This window comes from Danio rerio, chromosome 11 (assembly GCF_049306965.1).
Source record: "Danio rerio strain Tuebingen ecotype United States chromosome 11, GRCz12tu, whole genome shotgun sequence".
Lineage (NCBI taxonomy): Eukaryota > Metazoa > Chordata > Actinopteri > Cypriniformes > Danionidae > Danio > Danio rerio.
Window position 1 is genome coordinate 14,924,116 of NC_133186.1, and position 21,726 is coordinate 14,945,841.

Genomic DNA, 21,726 nt, shown 5'->3' on the forward strand with positions numbered 1-21,726 from the left:
AAAAAAATGTTACAGTTGTATATTACAAAAACACTTTAGGCACTTGCGCAAAAAAGCACTTGCTGTTAAGTAAGGATGCTTTAAAAATAATACATTTCATACATTCATTCATTTTCTTTTCGGCACAGTGCTTTTATTAATCTGGGGTCGCCAAAGCAGAATAAACTGCCAACTTATCCAGCACATGTTTTACACAACGGATGCCCTTCCAGCTGCAAACCATCTCTGGAAAACATCCATACACACCATGGAGAATTTAGCCTACCCAATTCACCTGTACCACATGTCTTTGGGGGAATGTGGAGCACTCGGAGGAAACCCACGTGAACGCAGGGAGAACATGAAAACTCCACACAGAAACACCAACCGACACAGCCGAGGCTCGAACCAGCGGCCTTTTTGCTGCAAAGTGACAGCACTACCTATTGCGCCACTGCGTCGCCTTGAATACATTTAATTTCTATTATAGTTAAATCAGCATTTGGTGTCAAGTCAAGTCAAATTAATTTTGAAACTGCTTTGTACAATAAAGATTGTCAAAGTTGTTCTACGGGAATTAAATCTTGTTTATTGCTTTACATCAGGGGTCACCAATCCTGGTCCTGGAGGGCCGGTGTCCCTGCAGGGTTTAGCTCCATCTTGCCTCAACACACCTGCTTGGATGTTTCAAGTATACCTAAGACCTTGATTAGCTTGTTCAGGTGTGTTTGATTGGGGTTGGAGCTAAAATCTGCAGGGCACCGGCCCTCCAGGAACAAGTTTGGTGACCACTGCTTTACACGATGAAGGTGAAAAGTGTTTTTAACTTTACTCTTTTAATTCATAATATTACTGTTTCATTGGCTTTTTTAACAAATAAAATCACCCTCACAACCTCCAAAAATTATAAATACTAACTGTTTAACCCCTTAAATAGTAAAGAGATAGATATTTAAATTTATATATTGTAAAAAAGTTTTTTTTTTATTTATTCATTAATTTTCTTGTCGGCTTAGTCCCTTTATCAATCCGGGGTCGCCACAACGGAACAAACCGACAACCCATCCAGCAAGTTTTTACACAGCGGATGCCCTTCTAGCTGCAATCCATCTCCACACACACATTAGACACATAGACAATTTAGCCTACCCAATTCACCTGTACCGCATGTCTTTGGACTGTGGGGGAAACCGGAGCACCCGGAGGAAACCCGCGCGAAGGCAGGAAGAACATGCAAACTCCACACAGAAACGCCAACTGAGCCGAGGTTCGAACCAGCGACCTTCTTGCTGTGAGGCGACAGCACTACCTACTGCGCCACTGCCTCGCCCTTTTCTTATTTATTTATTATTATTATTTTTCACAATTTAATGTTTCAGGTCATCAAACTAATTTAAATATTTGTCAAATATAACACAAGTTATTATGCAGTTTTTAAATGAATGTTTTTATTATTAAGAGAAAACAAATCCAAAACGACGACACAGTGGCGCAGTAGGTAGTGCTGTCGCCTCACAGCAAGAAGGTCACTGGTTCGAGCCTCGGCTGAGTCAGTTGGCGATTCTGTGTGGAGTTTGTATGTTCTCCTTGCGTTCGCGTGGGTGTGCTCCGGTTTCCCCTACAGTCCAAAGACAAGGGTTCAGGTTATTTGGGTGGGCTAAATTGTCCGTAGTGTAAGAGTGTGTGTGGATGTTTCCCAGAGATGGGTTGCAGCTGGAAGGGCATCCGCTGCGTAAAATGTGCTGGATAAGTTGGCGGTTCATTCCACTGTGACGACCCCGGATTAATAAAGGGACTGAGCCGAAAAGAAAATGAATAAATGAATGAAAATTCAAAACTACATAGCCTTGTGTGAAAAAAGTGTTTGCCCCCATGTTAAAACATAACACGACTCATGACTTACCACTGAGTTCAATTTCTCTAGCCACATCCAGGCCTCATTACTGCCACAACTGTTCACAATCAGGAAATGATGATCTATAACCAAGATAACAGGGAACATTCATTCATTTTCCTTCGGCTTAGTCCTTTCACTTTATTAGGGCACAGCAACATGAACTGCCAACTCCAGCATATGTTTTATGCACCGTATGCCCTTCCAGCACTGGGAAACACCCATGCACACTCTTATTTACACACATACACTTAGACCAATTTAGCTTATTCAATTGACCTGTACCGCATGTCTTTGGACTGTGAGAAAAAACTGGAGCATCCGGAGGAAACCAATGCCAACACGGGAAGAACATGCAAACTCCACACAGAAACGCCAACTGACCTAGCCGGGACTCAAACCAGCGACCTTCTTGCTGCGAGGCGACAGTGCTAACCACTGAACCACCATGCCTTATTTATTTACTTATTTTTACCTCTTTGTGTAATGTACCATCTTGCTATAGCATCTAAATCCTGTTTGGGTATAATCATTTCCCAATCCATTCCACACGTCATTAAGCACTCCATCCTCAGTACATATACGCACAAAACACCTTGAATCTTTTGTACATGAACACTATTAATCTCCGTACCATCTTTAAGAGCAAAATTAAACTTTTATTTGTATTTTCTTTTATATGTGTCTGTTGAACTCCCAGTCTACTCGACTGCTTAAATATTTATCTTTGCTGAATCACGCATAGTGGAGTAAGTCTCATTCCCTCCTGCTCCCTTGCTCTTTCTCTCTCCCTGTCCAAATCTGTCTGTAGCAGTTTTGCACCAAACACACCACACACGCACCATCCATCCCCAACCCCCTCCTCTCTTTTAATGACTTGAACAGAAGTCTGCATTTTAGCAACCAATGTATTTTTATTTATTTATTTATTTATTTATTTATTTATTTATTTATTTATTTATTTATTTATTTATTTATTTATTTATTTATTCTTTAATTAATTCATTTGTTTTTCTTCAGCTTAGTCCCTTTATTCATCAGGGGTTGCCACAGCGGAATAAACCACCAACTTATTCAGCATATGTTTTACACAGCAGATGACCTTCCAGCTGCAAACCAGTTCTGGGTTTGTTTATTTATTTTGTTTTTGGTTTGGTTTATTATTATTTAGGTTTTTATGTTTTAAGCAAAGAACTTGGGTTGGACTGTTTTATCCTACATTATGTGTTACATATTTGGACAAAGACAACAACAAGAGAATTGTACCCTTTAAGAAGTCGATTCAAATAAAAAAGTTATTAAATTCTAAAATATCATTACAGAATAAATTATTTGGGTCAATTCTGAATTTGATAACTAGGTATATTTAATTTTTAAAGCTATCATTTTGTTTTATTTAGCCTTAACCATTCTATGTTTCTTACAGCCTTCAGTTTGAAATACACCACATACCACGCTTTTAAAAGCAATAGCCCAAGCATGCTGAAGTCAAATCAGGATTACTGAACAACAAATATAATAATGCACAGCCAATGGCATAGCGGACAGGCGCACATGGCACACACTGTGGTGCAATACGCCATTTGTTACTTGGGTTGGATTGAAATTAAATTCGTTGAAGTTAAAGCCTGCTACCTTCTGTGGCCAAAGCAAATGGACAAAAAACAAACTGTTTTGTTAAATAAAAGGTAAATATTCAGTTTCAAATAATGTCTTATTCTTATTTCAATTACCAAAAATTATACTGTTTTTAACTGTTTTCACTGTTACACAATTATTCACTGCTCGTATGTTTCAGTTTTACTTTGTGTAATCAAGTCATCTGACCACAGTGAGCCAGGTCAGGCTTTCCAAACTTGCTATTCTCAGCACTGAAAGCCATCATGCATTTCAGATGGGCATTTCAAACATTTTAGATGCAGAAAAATGCTTAAAGGACATTTTCAAAGCTGAACTGCTTATTTGTTTTTTTCACAAGCTTTTTATGGGTACTATAAATGTAAAAAATAAAAAATAAAAAAGCATGAATTTATTGTATTTATATTTATAAAATATAAATGTCACATAAAATGTCAACATGTAATAAACTATAGAAGACCATATGACATCGAACTCGCTGTTTTGATTATGCAGTGAGAGGCCCCGCCTTCACTCTTGCGGGGCCTATGCAGTTTGTGCTATGCCGTTGTGCAAAGCACCATACACACTGGACCTTACTCAAATCTTGTGATAGTGATCAAGTTCAAGAAATCAACTCAATTTCGATATACAAATTTAGAATAATAAAAAAACACACTTGCATGAATGATGTTAATGACATAAATTCCATGACATAGGCCTGCTATTTGGATGTAAGCATGTATGAATGTAGACTAATCAAATAAGTAAACCAAAAATCTAAATAAATCAATATCCTATAATGATGTAATTGCAAATATTTTTAGTATTGAACATAGGGCTACAGTCAATGACAATGACATTATTTGTCTGTACAAACTCTGAAATTGTTGGTTAATATTGCATATTCAAGAGATATTGCACAAAGAAAAGATTTTTTATCTATATAATCAGTGATGCTTTCTTGATTCAGAAGATGTATGAATTCTCCAGTGACTCAAACAGATGATGATTTATGAACCATTGCCTCAATCTCGTCAGCAGTGACAATGCTCACAACTGAGTGAGAACTTATGGTGATTATTTTCAGCATGTAGTGAATCAGTTCACATACAGTATGTCATTTTTATTTTCCACTACTTTTTATACAAACTGACACAAACATTTCTTCAGCTCAAATTCAATATACTTTCAAATAATATTTACAAAGAATTAGATTTCAATTTAGAAATCAAAATTAATTTAAAACATTCAATTAAAAGTTAATGTTAACATTTAATGACTGAACAACTGTAAAATATAGGCCCTATTTGGGATTATGGACCACAAAAACCCATCAGTCATATTTTTGGGGATTGAATTTTATAGATAAGTATTAATGTATAGTTTGTTATAGGTCAATATTTAGCCAAGATGTAGCTATTTTAAAAAATCTAAGGGTTTAAAAAAAGAAACATTGCGAATCACACTTAAAGTTGTTCAGTCTAACTTCTTAGCAATGCATTTTACTAAACAAAAATGTTTGTGTATATATATATATATATATATATATATATATATATATATATATATATATATATATATATATATATATATATATATATATATATATATATATATACTTAAAATTAACAAAATGTCAGCATGGAAAATGATCACTACTTAATATTATAAATATTTTGGCATAAAATAAAAACCATTAAGTTTGAATCACATGGCGTTCCCACAAGAATATCAGGTTTTGTGGTCCAGGCCAGGGTCACAAAAGTCACAACGTAATACTTGTAATAGCTAAAGTTTTGGTAAGTACAGCTGGCATATTTCATTTGCAAACAGTTTAATCAGTAGACCTTGTGCTCAATAGCCTATAGAAACAACGAAAGTTTAAAATGTCAAACACCTACACAGCGATGCAATTATCATTTGTTATCTAATGCGAGTTGTAATTAAGTTTAATTTCATTTAATGACCTTCCTAATGGCCAATATATCCAAAGTTTCAGTGTGTGGGTCTAGGCAGTCCCTCTTCCAAGCAGCTCCGCCCCGCAGTCGAGGACAGACAGGCGAAGAGGCTGAGACATCTGCTGAGAGAGAGAGAGAGAGAGAGAGAGAGAGAGAGAGAGAGAGAGAGAGTGCGTGAAAGAGAGAAAGAGATGCTTGTCTTTAGGTTGCAAAAGGAGAAAATGACATTTCACACTTATGAAAGCGACGGTCTGTGAGAAGCAGCAAGTTGTTTACGTGCAGAAGAGACGTTCAAAGCGCCACACCGTCAACTTTGCGCGTGATGCACCGTGTGTTGGTTCAGCATCGCGTCGGAGAGCACGTAATGAACCCGCAACCAAGATAACTTTCATACGGCAGTTCTACACAGAAGTGTGGCAGACCTTTTTCCTCTTTTATTGACTGGTAATATAGAATACCGACTCTCTTCAAGTGGCTTCAGAAAAAAGGACCACGCGCAAGTGTGGAGAAGAAGGATTTTAGCGCGTACATCTTCGCATGAATGGGTGGTAACTCTTTGGTCACTTTTTACGAGTCTAAGAAAAGTTTTTGAAAGCCACGGGAAGAAATAATGGACGCGAGAAGTAAGCGATGTTACAGTTTAACATGCAGCTCTCTTTCGTCGATTGTCATGGAAACATCTCAAGCTATGGAAGTCGAGATGCTAGATGGATCCACCGTGAGAAGTTCTATCAGTGAATTTTGACTGCTTGTATATTTTTTTTTGCAGAAGAATGTGATGCTTTTCAATAAACGCTCCCACACATGGTCGTTCTTAAAAAGCAAATTACCAACTGAACTTGTATATCATTCCCGTTTGCGCTGATATTATGGACAAGAACTTTACTATAGCTAAACAGATGGAGTTGACACTTCTCGTGGCCGTCCTCTTATTTTGGATCACAGTGTGTGCTGATGACAGTAAGATCATTTCAGACCGATATGCTGTTTACTGGAATAGCACCAATTCCAGGTAAGAACCACTACCTAAGCGTATAACTACTGTGTGAGAAGCTATCGCAAAGTTATGGCTGGCAGCTAGGTCTTAACCGAGTTTTTCCAAAACTACACTTAAGTCGAGTTTCACTGTCCCTTTTAGCATTTGCTTTTGACGGTTTAAATGTATTATAACATATCTTTATTTATTTATTTATTTATTTATTTATTTATTTATTTAGAAGACAGAAAACAACAATTCCTCAAATATTCTTTCAAGAGAAAATATTTTTATAAAGAAAAAAAACGTTATTCCATTTTTTAATAGATTAAAATATATTATAATTGAATTGTTTTTTTATTTAATTGACTTCATTTTAAATAGTACTTAAGTGTTTAAAATTTTGAATTACATTCACAGTATTTTAGAAAACACAAAAACAAGTAAAATAAAAAAATATATATACAAAATATATAGTAAATGGTAAACTAATGTCCAACTTTAATTGTTTTAAAATAAATAAATAACAAATTTCAAATAAAATAACATATTTTATTCTAAAATCAGCTTGAAGGTTGATCAGGTCAGGCCCATATCTTCATTCAAGGACACATTTTATAATATAGAACATGCATTTTTGTTTAAGTTACAAGAACACATTTAAATTAGTTCAAAACATTAAGAGACACTGAAAGTCTTCAATTTGACTGCTTCAAATGCAGATTTACTTTAAACCATGAAATACACACTCAAATGACTCAACTAGGCGCTATTTTAACATCTTGTGTGTTCCATGTGAAAGTACTTATTGGGCTTCTCACAAAGTCAGCCTCTCTATGAGCACATTGTAAGTTTATAGCCTCATTTATTGCATGCTTACTGTTTGACACAAAGTGTCTGCTACGAGTTACTGAGGGCTGTATTCTGTGCTTTATTTTGTGGTGTTTCATTGTTAGATTGATAACCAAAATTTTCTACAAAAGAGCATGGTCTGATATTCTGTCAGCTTTTGAAGATTTGTTTTGGTATCTCTATGGAGTTTCTGTAGGTGGGTACAGTACTGTAGACCTTTTGTTTCATATCACCATATGGTTTAAATAGTCTATGATGAAGCCCCCCTCTCTGAACACCCTTCATCAGACCGCTCTCAGAGGCCGTTTTTGGCAGAGGATGTAGCTTTGTGTAACCACGCAGTCAAACTTTTATAATACATGCCACAGTTTTATCCAATATGAGTAATTATGCAAAAGTATACACATATTTGTTCACATAAATAGTTTTATGCAGAATTTAAAAAGATTTTTTGAGCTTTGAGTTTGAAGTTTGTTGCTTTTTTCTATTTTAAGGACACTATATGGACCCATTTTTGAAGGGAAGTTATCAAAGATTTAGAGGAGAAAATCTTAACTAACTTAATTCCCCCTGTCTATCTTAAAATGCTTAAAATGCTCGAGAGTCTTTCCTCTTGAGTTTATAAATGTTTATTTTTTATTATTTATTATTTTCTTTCCCCCAAGAAATGTGCTTCAAGTAGATTCATTCTTTATAATGTGAATGGTAGTTTGCAAATAAAATTATATGGCTTTTGTTTTAAGCATTACATTTATTATAGAGAATAATTTAAGTAATATAATATTCTTAGCTATTCTAGAAACATTTTAGACCCCTATATCAAAAAGGAAACAGCATATCTCATATTCCATGTACAGTATTTACAACACTGATTACTGCAGTGTCTAGATAATATGCTCTCCGTTATTCCACCTCTATGTCTGCTGTATGCCAGGGAAAAAAAAAACTGCTAAACTGAGATGGGTCTTCCCCCTGTGAATGTGCGAATTCTATTATTAGGCTTCAGAGTTTCCTAATCCATGCTATTGATTTCACCACTCTGCCCATAGATCTATGAAAAATATCAAGGTTAAGATTGTCATAAATGGGCATATGTGCATTTTTGCTCTATGAAAATCTCAAATTAGAGTTTGTGGGTTTCACTGAGATTTGTGGTTTTACAGCACACCACCATAAAGGGAAGCGATTCCGTCTTCTGTGGTTGAAATCAGGCCTTGAGAGTTTGAGCCTGTTATGTGGCTCAATTTGGAGTGAGAGTCTGAAATCACTTTTCTAAATCTCCCCAATCAGAATATAAATAAACACAATGAAATACATTTCTGTTCTAAATTAATTAAATCCAGAGGTGCCAATTTAACCCTTGCGGCCTTATGGTGAGGTAAAAAGCAGTTTGGCTGAAAAGTGAGTTTTCACATGAGATACACCGTCATGCAGCACTTTCGGACATTTTCAGAATGAAAGAGGTCAAGAATTTAGCTTTCAAAACGAGAGAATAGAGAGTTACCATGAATGCTTGCATTACATTTAATTTTAAGCCATTTAACAAATATTGCCATATTGTAATTTTATCCATTTAACCAACACCGATTGGTAGTTACTTTTAGTTACTTATTATTATTATTATTATTATTATTATTATTATTATTACTATTATTGTTGTTGATTAATTAATATACATTCTTAATATCATTTTTTTCTTGTTCTCGAAAAATATGCAATGAATAGCTTTTTTCAAGAATCAAGTTTTTTTTGCGTTGCTTTTTGAACGGCTTTCTATAAATATGTCTATGTTATGATAATAGTTATTTTATTTATTATTTATTTTATTTTAGCGTGGTACATTTCTTACTTTTTATGGTTTTGTTTTACGCTATTTTTTGACAGTGTAATTGGCTCTTCAAGGTTATGAAAGATGCTTGGTGTCAGAGGATTCCTGTATGAGGGCAAGACCCAGATTTGAAGGTGGTCTGAAATCTGAATCCACATGGATTTTATTCTTGTGGGGTCATTAACCTCTTTTGTGAAAATAATGCTTTAAATTAATGACCTGACCTTGGATACTTGTGTCAGTGTTCAGCTCCTGTAGGTGGCATTGCACCATGTCCTGCCCCAGTTTGTGGATTAGTCCGCCATTTTGTGAACTCTCACACTTGCCTCTGGAATATGGTGAAGCTGAAAACAAAAAATGGAGTATGGGGTTAATTCAGTTGAATGATGAGAATTAACCAGGAATCCCCCCTCCCCCCAATACACCCTCCGTCCCCTCATTTTTTTTTTTTTTTCAGATGTAAATTTTTAGGTCTGGAGCAGGATGTTTATAGTATATAATATTTTTGACAATTATGATTTATTTATAAAACATTTTAACATTTTTTGTTGAAATATTGTGGTTAGAAAAGCTGTCTGCTGAATGTACTTTAATATTTAATTTTAGTGACAAATTATTGTTATAACAAAGGATCGTCTTCATTGTATAATGAAGTAATTGAATATAATTTTGAATTTGTTCGTGCAAAAAACAGTCATGGTTATGCAAGAAAATATGGTGATGAATAAATTGTATCTATTTTATTACTTTTTAATTGATCTATGTCATGCTAAATTTGCACCCAGTTTATTGTGCCTCACATTATTTGATTTTCCTTTTTTTAAGCAACGCTTAGGATTCTGCAAGCTTACATTACTTTTTCGTGCATTCACTTTGTTTGTGTTTAAAATTTATTTCAGGCAATGAGCGGCTGGAAATTTACAATCTACGTTCATCCAGAATAAAATATCTCAAATTTCACAATGCATGACAGAGTTCTTCAGCTATTGTGACCTTCCATCCCGAGAGTTGAGGGAACAATTTTGCCTTTTTGTAGGAAAACACTTTAAGAGAAAAGCCATTCAAACAACCTAATTGCTGTCCATCTCGTGAATTATTGCAACTTTAACCTGAGATCGTCATTTTGTTCAGCGGTTTAATCAAATTTACTCATCCATTAAACTGTATAAATATAATCATTGTTTTTTTTCCAGTGACCCTCGTCCATTAATGCGCACTAACTACAGTGAGGGAGAGCACTTAAACTGACAGCGCTCTGGGCGCAGTGAATTCGTTAGTTTGGAAATCATATTACACTGGGAATGGTGGTCAGCTGTGTCCACTTGCTAAAACAACAGTGCATCTTTTAAGACGTGTGTGTTGAGTCATACAGCCTCACTGGGGCTTTCCATACAAGATTATGGGTTACCTCTGTTGGGGAACTGTAGGGAGAAATTCAGTTACTGAGGTCTATAGGTCAGCGCTTGTAATGCTTTCATTCTGTTAGTGCTGTTTACGGCTAGACTTCAGATTCATCTGCTAATGATTATCTATCAGTAAAAGAAAGGGTTCATTATGCTAAATGCATGGGATCACTGCAACAAATTCCATCAAAAAGCTCTAGGTCACACTTTTATTTTAAGGTACAATTCTCGCTATTAATATACTATTGATTATGACTTTTAACCTCTATAGACTTATACTTCACTGCTTATTAATAGTTATTAAGGTAGCAGTCAGGTTTAGATATCGAGTAGAATTAGCGATGTAGAATACAATCTAATTGTTTACTTTATAAATACTAATAAACATCCAATACCGTAGGCAGGTAATACGGCACTAGTTAATAGCAAGAATTGGTACAAATAGCAAGAAGTCTTGCAAGGCTCTAATATAAAATTAAAAATGATAGTAGTTGTGACAAAAAAACAACAACATATATTTAAACCGATTCCTTTAAAATGAATTAATCAGTTCATAATTTTTTAAGTAGTAGTCTAGGTTCAAAGTTAAATAAAATGTGTCAGAACGGGCTTAATCTGTGTTTCTTTTTTTCATTTGCAATCAAAGTAAAATACCACAGGTTAGAATAAAACTTAAGTCACTGAATAACATGAAGAGTTGTGTTTTTCATTGATTTTAATTGCACAAGTAATATAACTCTCTCCCGCATCATCATTAAAGCAATATTCAAGGTTGACATTTATGAATGCATGTTTGCTTGTGTTTAAAGCTAAATAGTTTAGTCTTGAGTGGTTTGAATGGTTTACTTGTTTACACCAGATTTCTTGAAAAAGACTAATAAATGTTTTTAAACAGTGACTTAATTATCTTGCATTTTTTAATTCAATTTTTTTTTTTTTATCTGCTTTAGAAAATTTTAAATCACCCGAGCTTATGGATTATTTTTATAATATTTTTTTAAGAAAGCAACAACCTAAATGCTTTTGTGCTGGCTACGCTATACTTAGTGTTCATGCAATCATTGTTTTTTTTTTTTTTGTGGCAGACACAAACCAGAATTCATTTCCAGGACCTTACAGGACACCTTATCACCCTTGTGTCCTCACTTTTTTGTGTGGTGTTTTATTCTTGTCTGTTTTTTTTATACCCAGCAACAGCCCCAATCACAACGTCACCGTGCCTTCTGTATTACTCATAAATTTTAATGCCTGACCCACATTTATGTAGCACATTGACAGTCACGTGCACACAGGCAGCTCAAACTTGATTTGAGGTAGGTGCGCGTTCATGGGTGGATGTTACCCAAAAAAGAAGAGAATATGTATCATTTCAAAGTTGCATTGCAAGTTCGGTTCGGTTTATATATCAAATTTGAGGAGGCATAGGTTCACATGTTGTGTTTTTGTGGTTTTATCCATGTGCTTTTGGGTTCTGGGTCAAGATAGCTTGGAACTTTTGTCTCTCTCAGGACCAAGGCCTTTCTCATTTATTCTACAGTATTTATGAAACACACCGTGCCATAAAGCCCAACATCGGATGAGCTTGTTTTAAAATGTGATGCTCTCATCATCTCCAAACTTTTATCTTTCTACTATTGTGGATATGAACTGAGTAAGCTTCGGAATAAATATAATATAATATAATATAATATAATATAATATAATATAATATAATATAATATAATATAATATAATATAATTTAATAATAAATGCTTATATTATAAATAAAATAAAAAATAATATAATGAATAATATATAATATAAATAATACTGTTACTCACATTGATTTTATATTTGGGCAAATTTTTGCAATGTATTAATGCGATGCAGTGGCGCAGTAGGTAGTGCTGTCGCCTCACAGCAAGAAGGTTGCTAGTTCGAGCCCTCTACTGGGTCTGTTGCAATTTTTTGTGGAGTTTGCATGTTCTTCATGCATTCATGTCAGTTTCCTCTGGCTGCTCTGGCTTCCCCCAGTCCAAAGACATGCAGTACAGGTGAAATGGGTAGGCTAAATTGTCCGTAGTGTATGAGTATGAATCAATGTGTACGGATGTTTTGCAGAGATGGGTTGCAGCTGAAAGGGCATCCGCTGCATAAAACAAATGCTGAAAAAGTTAGCAGTTCATTACGCTGTGGCGACGCCAGTTTAAAAAAAAGAAACTAAGCCAAAAAGAAAATAAATGAATAAATGAATGAATGAATGAATGAATGAATGAATGAATTAATTAATTTTTGCCTTACTTAAGCTTGAACTAATTTAGTTCTGTCGACGCACATATTGGCGGCTCATTATGTCCATCCACAAATTCATAATTTCGTTCCTCATGTGAGTTTTATTCGAAAATACACTCTGCTCTTTGCTTAGAAAGTGAGGACATTTTTTTGTCTTAGTCATAATATGTGGTAATAGTTTGTTCAAAGACCTTTTGTACAAGAGGTTTTATTATGTTTTTAAACTATTGCTGTTACACATAATTGCTATAAAGTACAATTAAAGTAGTGCTATTAGCATTAAACAGTACCAGTAAGACTTATTATAAAACAGTACCATGTGGAACAAAATTAAATTCACAATACTTTTAAGTTATTATTATTCTCAAATCAGCTAAAAGGAAGTACGTTTTCAGGTGTCATTATTTAGATTGTTCTGAAAGTATTATACAACAAATATACTTATATATTCTTTTGAATTTTTCCATTTCGTAATCTTTCTGAAGTATAAGATCATTGTAAGCATTTAAGTGTGTTTTTTTTTTTTTTTGTTGAGAGGATATGTTGTCAGATGTTTGCAGAAAGCAGTGGGGTTGAGTCTTGAGATAATAGTTTTTTTTGTACTGTACCGTGTCTTTTTAACAGATGTATATATTTTAAAAATATTTTTAATCTGGTGACGCGGTGGCTCAGTGGTTAGCACGGTCACCTCCCAGCAAGAATGTCGCTGGTTCGAGTCCCAACTGGGCCAGTTGGCATTTCTGTGTGGAGTTTGCATGTTCTCCCCGTAATGGTGTGGGTTTTCTCCAGGAACTCTGGTTTCCCTCACAGTCCAAAGACATGCGGTAGGCTATAGGTGAATTGAATAAGCTAAATTGGATGTAGTAAATGTGTGAATTAGTGTGTATGGATGTTTTCCAGAACTGGGTTGCAGCAGGAAGGACTGTGTAAAACAGATCCTGGATAAGTTGGTGGTTCATTCCGCTGTGGCGACCCCTGATGAATATAGGGACTAAGCTGAATGAAAATGAATGACTTAATTAATAATTTTAATCTTTTTTTTTTGCACTAGTAAAATTACTGCAGTTATGCTCATCACTGTAAAAATTTATAGAAAAACATATGCTGCAATAATTTCATGTACTTTAAAGTTTTGTTTAAAAATAATTACTTTTAATAAATACTTTTTTGCTGAGGTATACCAAAGCCTCATTGAAATATTTACAATCATTGTGAAAGATTTGATGCTTCTTAAAGATTTTTTTATATGAAATTAACTTTCACATAATTTATATTTCATGCACAGTAAAATCATTTCAGGGAGGACAGTTTAACAAAAAAATTAATAATGAGAAATTAAATTAAGTTATTAGTTAAGATTAATTAAGAGAATTACATTTCTGATGCTGAATAAAATTTTATTTGATCTGAAAAACATATTGATTAGTTTTTTTTAGCCTGCATCTCCCATTAATAAGTGCTGATGTTTTTAGTTGATTTACCAGTTTTTTGTTTTACTTCAAAATTACCTACTGAATACATGTTGTTGCCTTCAAATTTGAGGGAGGAGCTTCTCAAACATTTCCCTGACCTTCAGATAACTCAACAATACAGAGGAGGAATAGGAAAGCTTGTGACAAGTGGAACATCGCCTCCTTAGTCATCTGGGAGTTTCCTCTCTTGAACTGCAGATCCGTCAAACCTGTCATTCTCGCAGAACCAGAGAAAAGGCCTATTATGCAGGAAAGTGTCGGCAGAGCAGGGATTGAGTTTGGAGCGTGTTCATAAAGGTAAATTATAGCCTAAATACCTGATGCACAGCCACTGCCAGGGTTAGTGGTACAGTTTTAAATGCATAGTTGCATCTCATGCTTGCGGTTCATGCACTGCAAACTGTGCGGTGTAACAAATATCAGCAGGCTCAGGTATGCTGTAGCTGTGCTTATCACATATCCTGGTCAGCATTTCCTTGGGTAGGTGCAGTTATTATTTCCATCAAAAGTAAGATGTTAATTATATGGTTATGAGCACAATATATGTATATACTGTATGTAAAGCATAACATGCATAATAAGTTAACCCTTTAACTGCCTTTTAAATAATAACTAATTTAGTTAATTTGTAATTTAAAGAAAGACTGTTTTAAATAAACAATCAAAACAATCAAACAAACATAATCCTATTGGACTACTACACTTGATTTTGATTTTATTAAAAAAAAAAAAAAAAAAACCTTGTTAAATGAGAACCTGAAATATTTTATGGCATATTTAAAAAAAAAAAAAAAAGTTGATTTAGTATTAAAAATGTTTTATTTTGTTTATGTTTTTAAATAAATTGTTTTTACACTTTACATTTGAATATTTTTCATAGTATATGTATTAATTACAGTACTTTTACTATAAACTGACATATCAACAATTTGGTAGAGGTTGATATTTTAGAAATTGTGGGATGTGTTGAAAAAGGTTAAAGGGTTAATGTCAAAATAAATAATGTTCAGAAATTACAGTGATATATGAGTATGTACATATCACATTGTCACATTTTTTTAACACAAATCATTTTCTAAATATATATATATATATATATATATATATATATATATATATATATATATATATATATATATATATATATATATATATATATATATTTTTTTTTTTTTTTTTTTGTCAGAGTAACATAAGATTGTTTTTTTTATTACAGAACAAGTCAGAATAAAGACATTTCTACAGAGATTTTATTCTAACACTACTGTATATGATAGTGATTATTTGTTGCGCATTATTTTGTTTTGTACAGAAAAGGTGTGGTGGTTGTGTAATAGAATAATTTCAAATGCAGCTTTTAGTCATAAACTGTAATTAGCTGTTACAGTTTTACTCCTTTTTTGAGTAGATTTTCTGACCATTAAAGTTTTGGCTTTAGGTTAAAAAGAACTTTTATCTTAGCCGATTTTGATGTTGCTATACATGTACTGTTGTTTTGATTACCATTTCTGCCATATATACAGTATATATTTTGCCAATCAAAAATGGAGTAATAAATTGCAAGTTAAAAATTAGTTAACAATATGGCTGGGTGATTAATCGAAAAGTAATTAAAATCGACATTTAGAACCTATAATCGATCAAATTTTTCCTGGACAATTTTTTCAATTACTTTCCCTACCGCATGTGTAGTCATGTGTCCCACTCTGTTAGTATGTGGCTGATTTATATGTCTATGGCCCTTTTGCACCCACATTTGATCTCTGGTCATGTAAGACGATGAACTCATTCTTGAGCCGTAATTTGCACTTCATTGACGATAATTGTAAACTGCACCGTACATGCCCTGAGACTATTTCTATTTCATTAAAATTATTATTTACATAACAAAGTTTTTGTTTACAGAATATGCAAGAAATGCACTGTTTAAAATATTTATCAGGGTATCGAAGAGTTATTTTATTTAGAAGAGAAAATGCTTATTTTCTACTTTTAATATGAAAAACACTGAAAAAAATGTATTTTGTTTCTAAAAGTGCAAGTTATTTAGGCAATGTGCACTTTCATTTCCGTTGTTCAACGTTGATGTTCAATAAATAATCATAGATAGTTGTGGTTTGTGTAGTATGTTTCCTTCAATTATTTTAAAATCAAGTATTGCACCCTTCGTTCAAAAATCTCTCACTTGTAATTTGTGAGCACATTTACTGTACAAAACTTGTCAGTGAATTATGAGAGCAAAAAAATATAAATAAATAAAACAATTGTTCATTAATTATAATCGAGTAGAAATGTTTTACTTTTATGCCCCACTCGACATCTGCCACATACTCTACTAACTGTGTATGTAATGCTATGTAAAACATTGTAAAAATATTATAAACTTAACACCTTTATGTTTAACGATTAATTAGTGTTCTTGTTTATTAAAAAGTAGATAGTTAATTGTAGAAAGGTATTGTTTATGGTGTATGAAGTATGATGGGTATGCTAATTGAGCTGTGTGCACGCGGCATTGCATAGACCCGAAACAGCCCCAGAAATATCTTTCTCTAGATTACTTTGACAGGCAGAAAAAAAAAAATAAATAAATAAATATAAAATATGTTAAATAAATGTATATAAAACAAATAATTTAAATTAATTTATTTATATTCTACCAAGTGTATTTCAGTTGACTGTCACATTTCAGTTTTATTTTTATCTTATATAGTGGATTTAGTAAATCAGTCTGTTCAGTTTAGATGTTTGCTGAAAATAGTGTCACAAAAGAGCATTGAAAGCCTCCATCTTTAGTGCTGTAAATGAACCTGCTGATATGGGAAGATTACCTTTGGTTATATTGTGAGTTTAAACAGGATTGACGTGTTTACCATTGCATATTTGAAATGCATTTGAAATGCTATGTGACAGGTTCTCAGCCCCGTTCTCTGTTCACTTGATGTTCTGATTAACATTTTCAAAGAAATTATTTTCTGTGTGACAAAGGCTTATGGTAAAATTCCTTGGCTATATTTCATAGGGGCAGAATAAGAAAAAAAGGAAATGTATTATTGTGTTATTTGAATGTATTAATTGAAATGCATTGATGAAAAATTTAACAGTACCGGATAAATATTGCAGTGGTTCTTTATGATTATTAAAATATAGAGCGTATTATTTCTTCTGAATAACCGTTGTCAAAAATCTGATTGACAGACTGTGCATATGTGTTTGACAGGTAAAGGGCATTTATAAGGGCAAGCTGAAATTCATTGTTTTTAGTAAGTAAGTTACTTACGTACTTACATACTTACTTACTTACTTGTTTTTTCATAGTGATTAAATGTAACAGTTTGCGCATGATGGAAATATGAATTGATATGGGGTGTACATTTTAAATGGAGGTCAAGTAGGCTCTAAGACTAAACTACAATTTATTAATGTGATATTTATATGATTGAAATTAATTGAAATGATAAAAAAAATCCCAAAATGACAGAACATGAAAATAACAGGGATTAATGGGTAATTTAATAAATTAAACTTACTTAAATATACACACTGAATAAATATTAACACAAGATTGACACACATATTAGACTTTTATGAAATTTTTAAATATGTAAACTTTTCCTTTTTTTACGTTCAATAGTAATGTAAATAATCTGAGATGTCTTCTTTAAAATATTAAGTAAAAGAAGTAATTGTAATAATAATAAAATCGTTATCATATTCGTTATTTAACATATTCAAATGATTTAAACATTTACTTTTTACATTGTTATGCATCTGTTTTCATACATTGTGACACTGCTTGGACAGCCAAATATGTAGAATAACAGCAGTTTTTTTTTCAGATAAGAAATGTGTGAAATTTTGTTATTGTTGTTTGTTATTGATGTTATTATTTTTTGTGTGTATTATGCAATTGCGTCATGTTGGCTAATTATTGTTAGAGTTTATTCAGAGCTCTGTTAAACTTTCAATCTTGAAGAGTGTATGGAACCTTTTCTAGTTTGACCTAGATATTTAATTATGATGAAGATTGCTCCCAACCACAAGGGCAGTTTCAAGGTCAAATGAATTAAGAGACGCATAATCTATCTAAATTGCTGTCAGTTCCTAATGTCATATGTTTGTGTGATGAAGATACAGTTGCGATTTTTGGGTGTGTGGAATATTGATACTAATAGCTTTATTCTTAAACATAAAGTGCTGCTTGCTGCTTGTGGGCAACTGTTTCTTAGACTGTATCTTAATGAACATGCTACCTCGTATGTGGCCGATTTACAAGTGTTTTTAGTTAAAATGTGTCACGTGAAATACTCTCAAACACTAATTACATGTGTACATAAATATAGCTCTTTCTGATCTTATTTTTTAGTGGATTGTTTAAAGAAGGTGTTTGTTCAGCCAACAACCAAGTACATGTTCAATATTTTTATATGATGGCAATAAGTTAATGAACTTAATGATAAATTAACAGTAAAACATTTCATATAATTGTGTAAAAAGACAAATTACCTACATATACAACTGTAAGGTTGTATCGCTATTGGTATATATGTTTTGCATTGTATTACAACCCTTTTTTTCAATAGGCACCACTCTTGCTTGTTTCTGATGCTGTATCTTATTGAACATGCTACCTTCTATGTGGCAGATTTGCAAGTCTTTTCCGATTGTTAAAATGGGTAATGTGAAATACTCTCAAACACTAATTGCTGTACTTGTAATAATTACTTTAATTTGTAAATAGTGTTAGAGAACTATAAATGTAGTAAACACGAAATGATTGTTTATTCACACAATTTTAAGCACTTTGCTTGAGTTAGTTATTTAATATAACTTGATTACATCAGTTCAAATAAAAATTTAAAAGGCTGATTTCTTTACAGACATTTTAGGAGTAAACTAAAATGAGCATTTCTCAATAGATAGATATTTCTTGTTTATGTAAATATAGCTCTTTCTGATTTTATTTTGTTTAAAGAAGGTGTTTGTTTAGCCAAAAGCCAAGTACATGTTCAGTATTTTCATATGATAGCAATAAGTTAATGAATCTAATAGTAAATTAACAGTAAAATAATTAATATAATGAACTCTTTGAAAAGACAAATCTAAAACTGTCAGGTTGCATCACTGTTGTAACCCTTTTTCAATAGGCACCACTCTTGCTTTGTTAAAAAGTGTACATTATAGTATGTTACAACTGAAGCTGAACAGTGGGTCATTTTTGAAGTGGAAATTCTGAGCCCTGGAATACAAATATTAGAGCCTCTGTCAGTAGAGAATACCAATATGGCTGCTTGAACACTTTCAGTGGCTTCACTTCCTATTGCAGTTTACAAAGGGGTAAGCAATCCAGTCATTGTATAGACCATTTTGAGGGATGTAAACAAAATCAATGGTCCCAACGTATTTACTGTTTTACATGTTTAATTTCTAGAGCTTCCGAGAATCCAAAAAGAGCCACATATTGATAAATAATGTTATAATTGCTGTTTTAACATTAAGTTTTGATTGAATTGCCTCTTGTTACAGTTATGAAACGTTCATGGGCCAATGAGATGACCATAGTGAAATGGTCTATAAATCAGTTGCACCAGTATTAACATTATATTCAGTGCAATAATTATACTCACATTATGGCTATTAAAATGATTATTATTATTTTTTACAATTTAATATATTACCATTTGACATCATTATTAAAGCAATAGTGTTATTTCAAAAATTAAGTAAGTGTTAGATTCAGTCATTTTATTACGTAAAAAAAAATTTAATTATAGAGACATATTAAAGATGTATTTTTAAAGTTAGTTATGACTTTTGATTATAATGTAACTTAGAAAGTAATATCACCTAACATAATAATAAATGCTTTTATAGGTATTGTTACATCAGCTTTCATTAAATTAGTTGATGTTAACAAACTGAGCCTTAATGTACAGAGTAACAAATAAAAGGCATATAATGGTCACAGAGTTTTCAGTGTCGTAGGCTAAATAACCAGGTGAAAATGTTAACGTTTTAAAATAAATCAGTCTTGTTGTTGGGTGCTGTGATGAACAAGCACTAAAACACAAAATCTGAATTTTATTCAAATACACCCTAAATGTTTGAATAAAAATAATTATTCACAGTGTTTTGAAGTTTCCATGATATCAATATTTTGCATGTTCATTATCACAATATTGAATTAATGAATGTTGGCATATGTCTAATAGACAGACAGACTATAACAGTACTAAATTTAAAGAAAGGATTGGTTACTATTTTAAAACTATTTTTTTTAAATTAATGTATATAATTATTTATTTAGCTATCTAGGTGCAGTCTTAGATAAGTTTTAATATTTTTTATGTGTTAGAAAATTGTCAACTGAGCTTAAATCAATGCAATTGTGCAAAGAAAACATATGCAATCATGTATTTTTGTCCCTCACAAACAGGCATTTAAGATACAACCTGGGATGCCTTTAAATGCAACTATAGATTTTGAATAAGCAATCCCACGTAAAAAATACTATAGTAATATTTGATAAATAATATAGGGTTTTGAATCATTCTATAGCAAAGTGTATTAAACTGTGTATATTGTAGAATTTACAACTCTTTGCTAGTGACTGCTATGGCATATTGTAGTAATAATTATAGTAAACTGTAAAGAAAGTCACTGGTTCAAGTCCTGGTTGGGCCAGTTGGCATTTCTGTGTGGAGTTTGTATGTTCTCCTTGTGTTTGCTTGGCTTTCCTCCGGGTGCTCCAGTTTCCTCCACAGTCCAATAGCATGCACTATGAGAATTGGGTAAACAAATTTGGCTATAGTGTATGAGTCTGTGTATATGAGTGCATGTGTGTTTCCCAGTACTGGGTTGCAGTTGGAAGGGTATCTGCTGCGTAAAACATATGCTGGCATAGTTGGTGAATCGTTTCAGTGTTGTGACTTCTGATAGTTAAGGGACTACGCCAAAGGAAAAGGAATGAATGATAAACTGTAATATATAATATGGTATAATTTAGTTTTAACTATTGTAAACTGTGGTGTATTTTAATATAATATAATATGTAATTGAAGAAAATAATACAGTATTTGGTCATTTGTTTATATTACTAAAGCTGTATTATATATTATACTATATATAATATACTATAATTTACTATATATTTTTTTTAAATATGGGATGTACATTGATGTCCTCTGCTTCATCGTTAGCTCCTTTTTTTGTCTTCGATCTTTTCCACATGTCTGGCTGTCGGTCTTCAGGGACTCTACTTGTCAACAAATCATGGTCAGCAAGATTGACTGGCAGCTTTCTGAAAGAGGGCCTCCCATTCAGACATACCAAGTTTGTGACATTTGTTATTCCAGAACTCTGTATAAATCAATTCATGATAGCCACCACTCAAAAATAAATAAATAAATAAAATAAAAAAATACAAATAAATATATAATTTGATAAAAAACAAAAAACAAATAATTTTTAAT

General features: G+C 32.7%; 1 protein-coding gene across 2 annotated transcripts in view; it reads left to right on the forward strand.

Moving 5' to 3' along the window:
- The first annotated feature begins 5,682 nt into the window (after positions 1 to 5,682).
- efna2b (ephrin-A2b) overlaps positions 5,683 to 21,726 on the forward strand; it is a 210,332-nt gene continuing 194,288 nt past the window's right edge. Inside the window, exons 1-2 of one of the 2 annotated variants that reach the window (XM_073916575.1) lie at positions 5,683 to 6,463; positions 14,359 to 14,551. Coding sequence is in view for 1 of the 2 variants with exons in the window: in XM_068224303.2 (XP_068080404.1) it covers positions 6,321 to 6,463 (143 nt within the window). In the remaining variant the exon portion in view is untranslated. The remainder of the gene's footprint in view (positions 6,464 to 14,358; positions 14,552 to 21,726) is intronic. The other variant, XM_068224303.2, reaches the window with a different exon arrangement.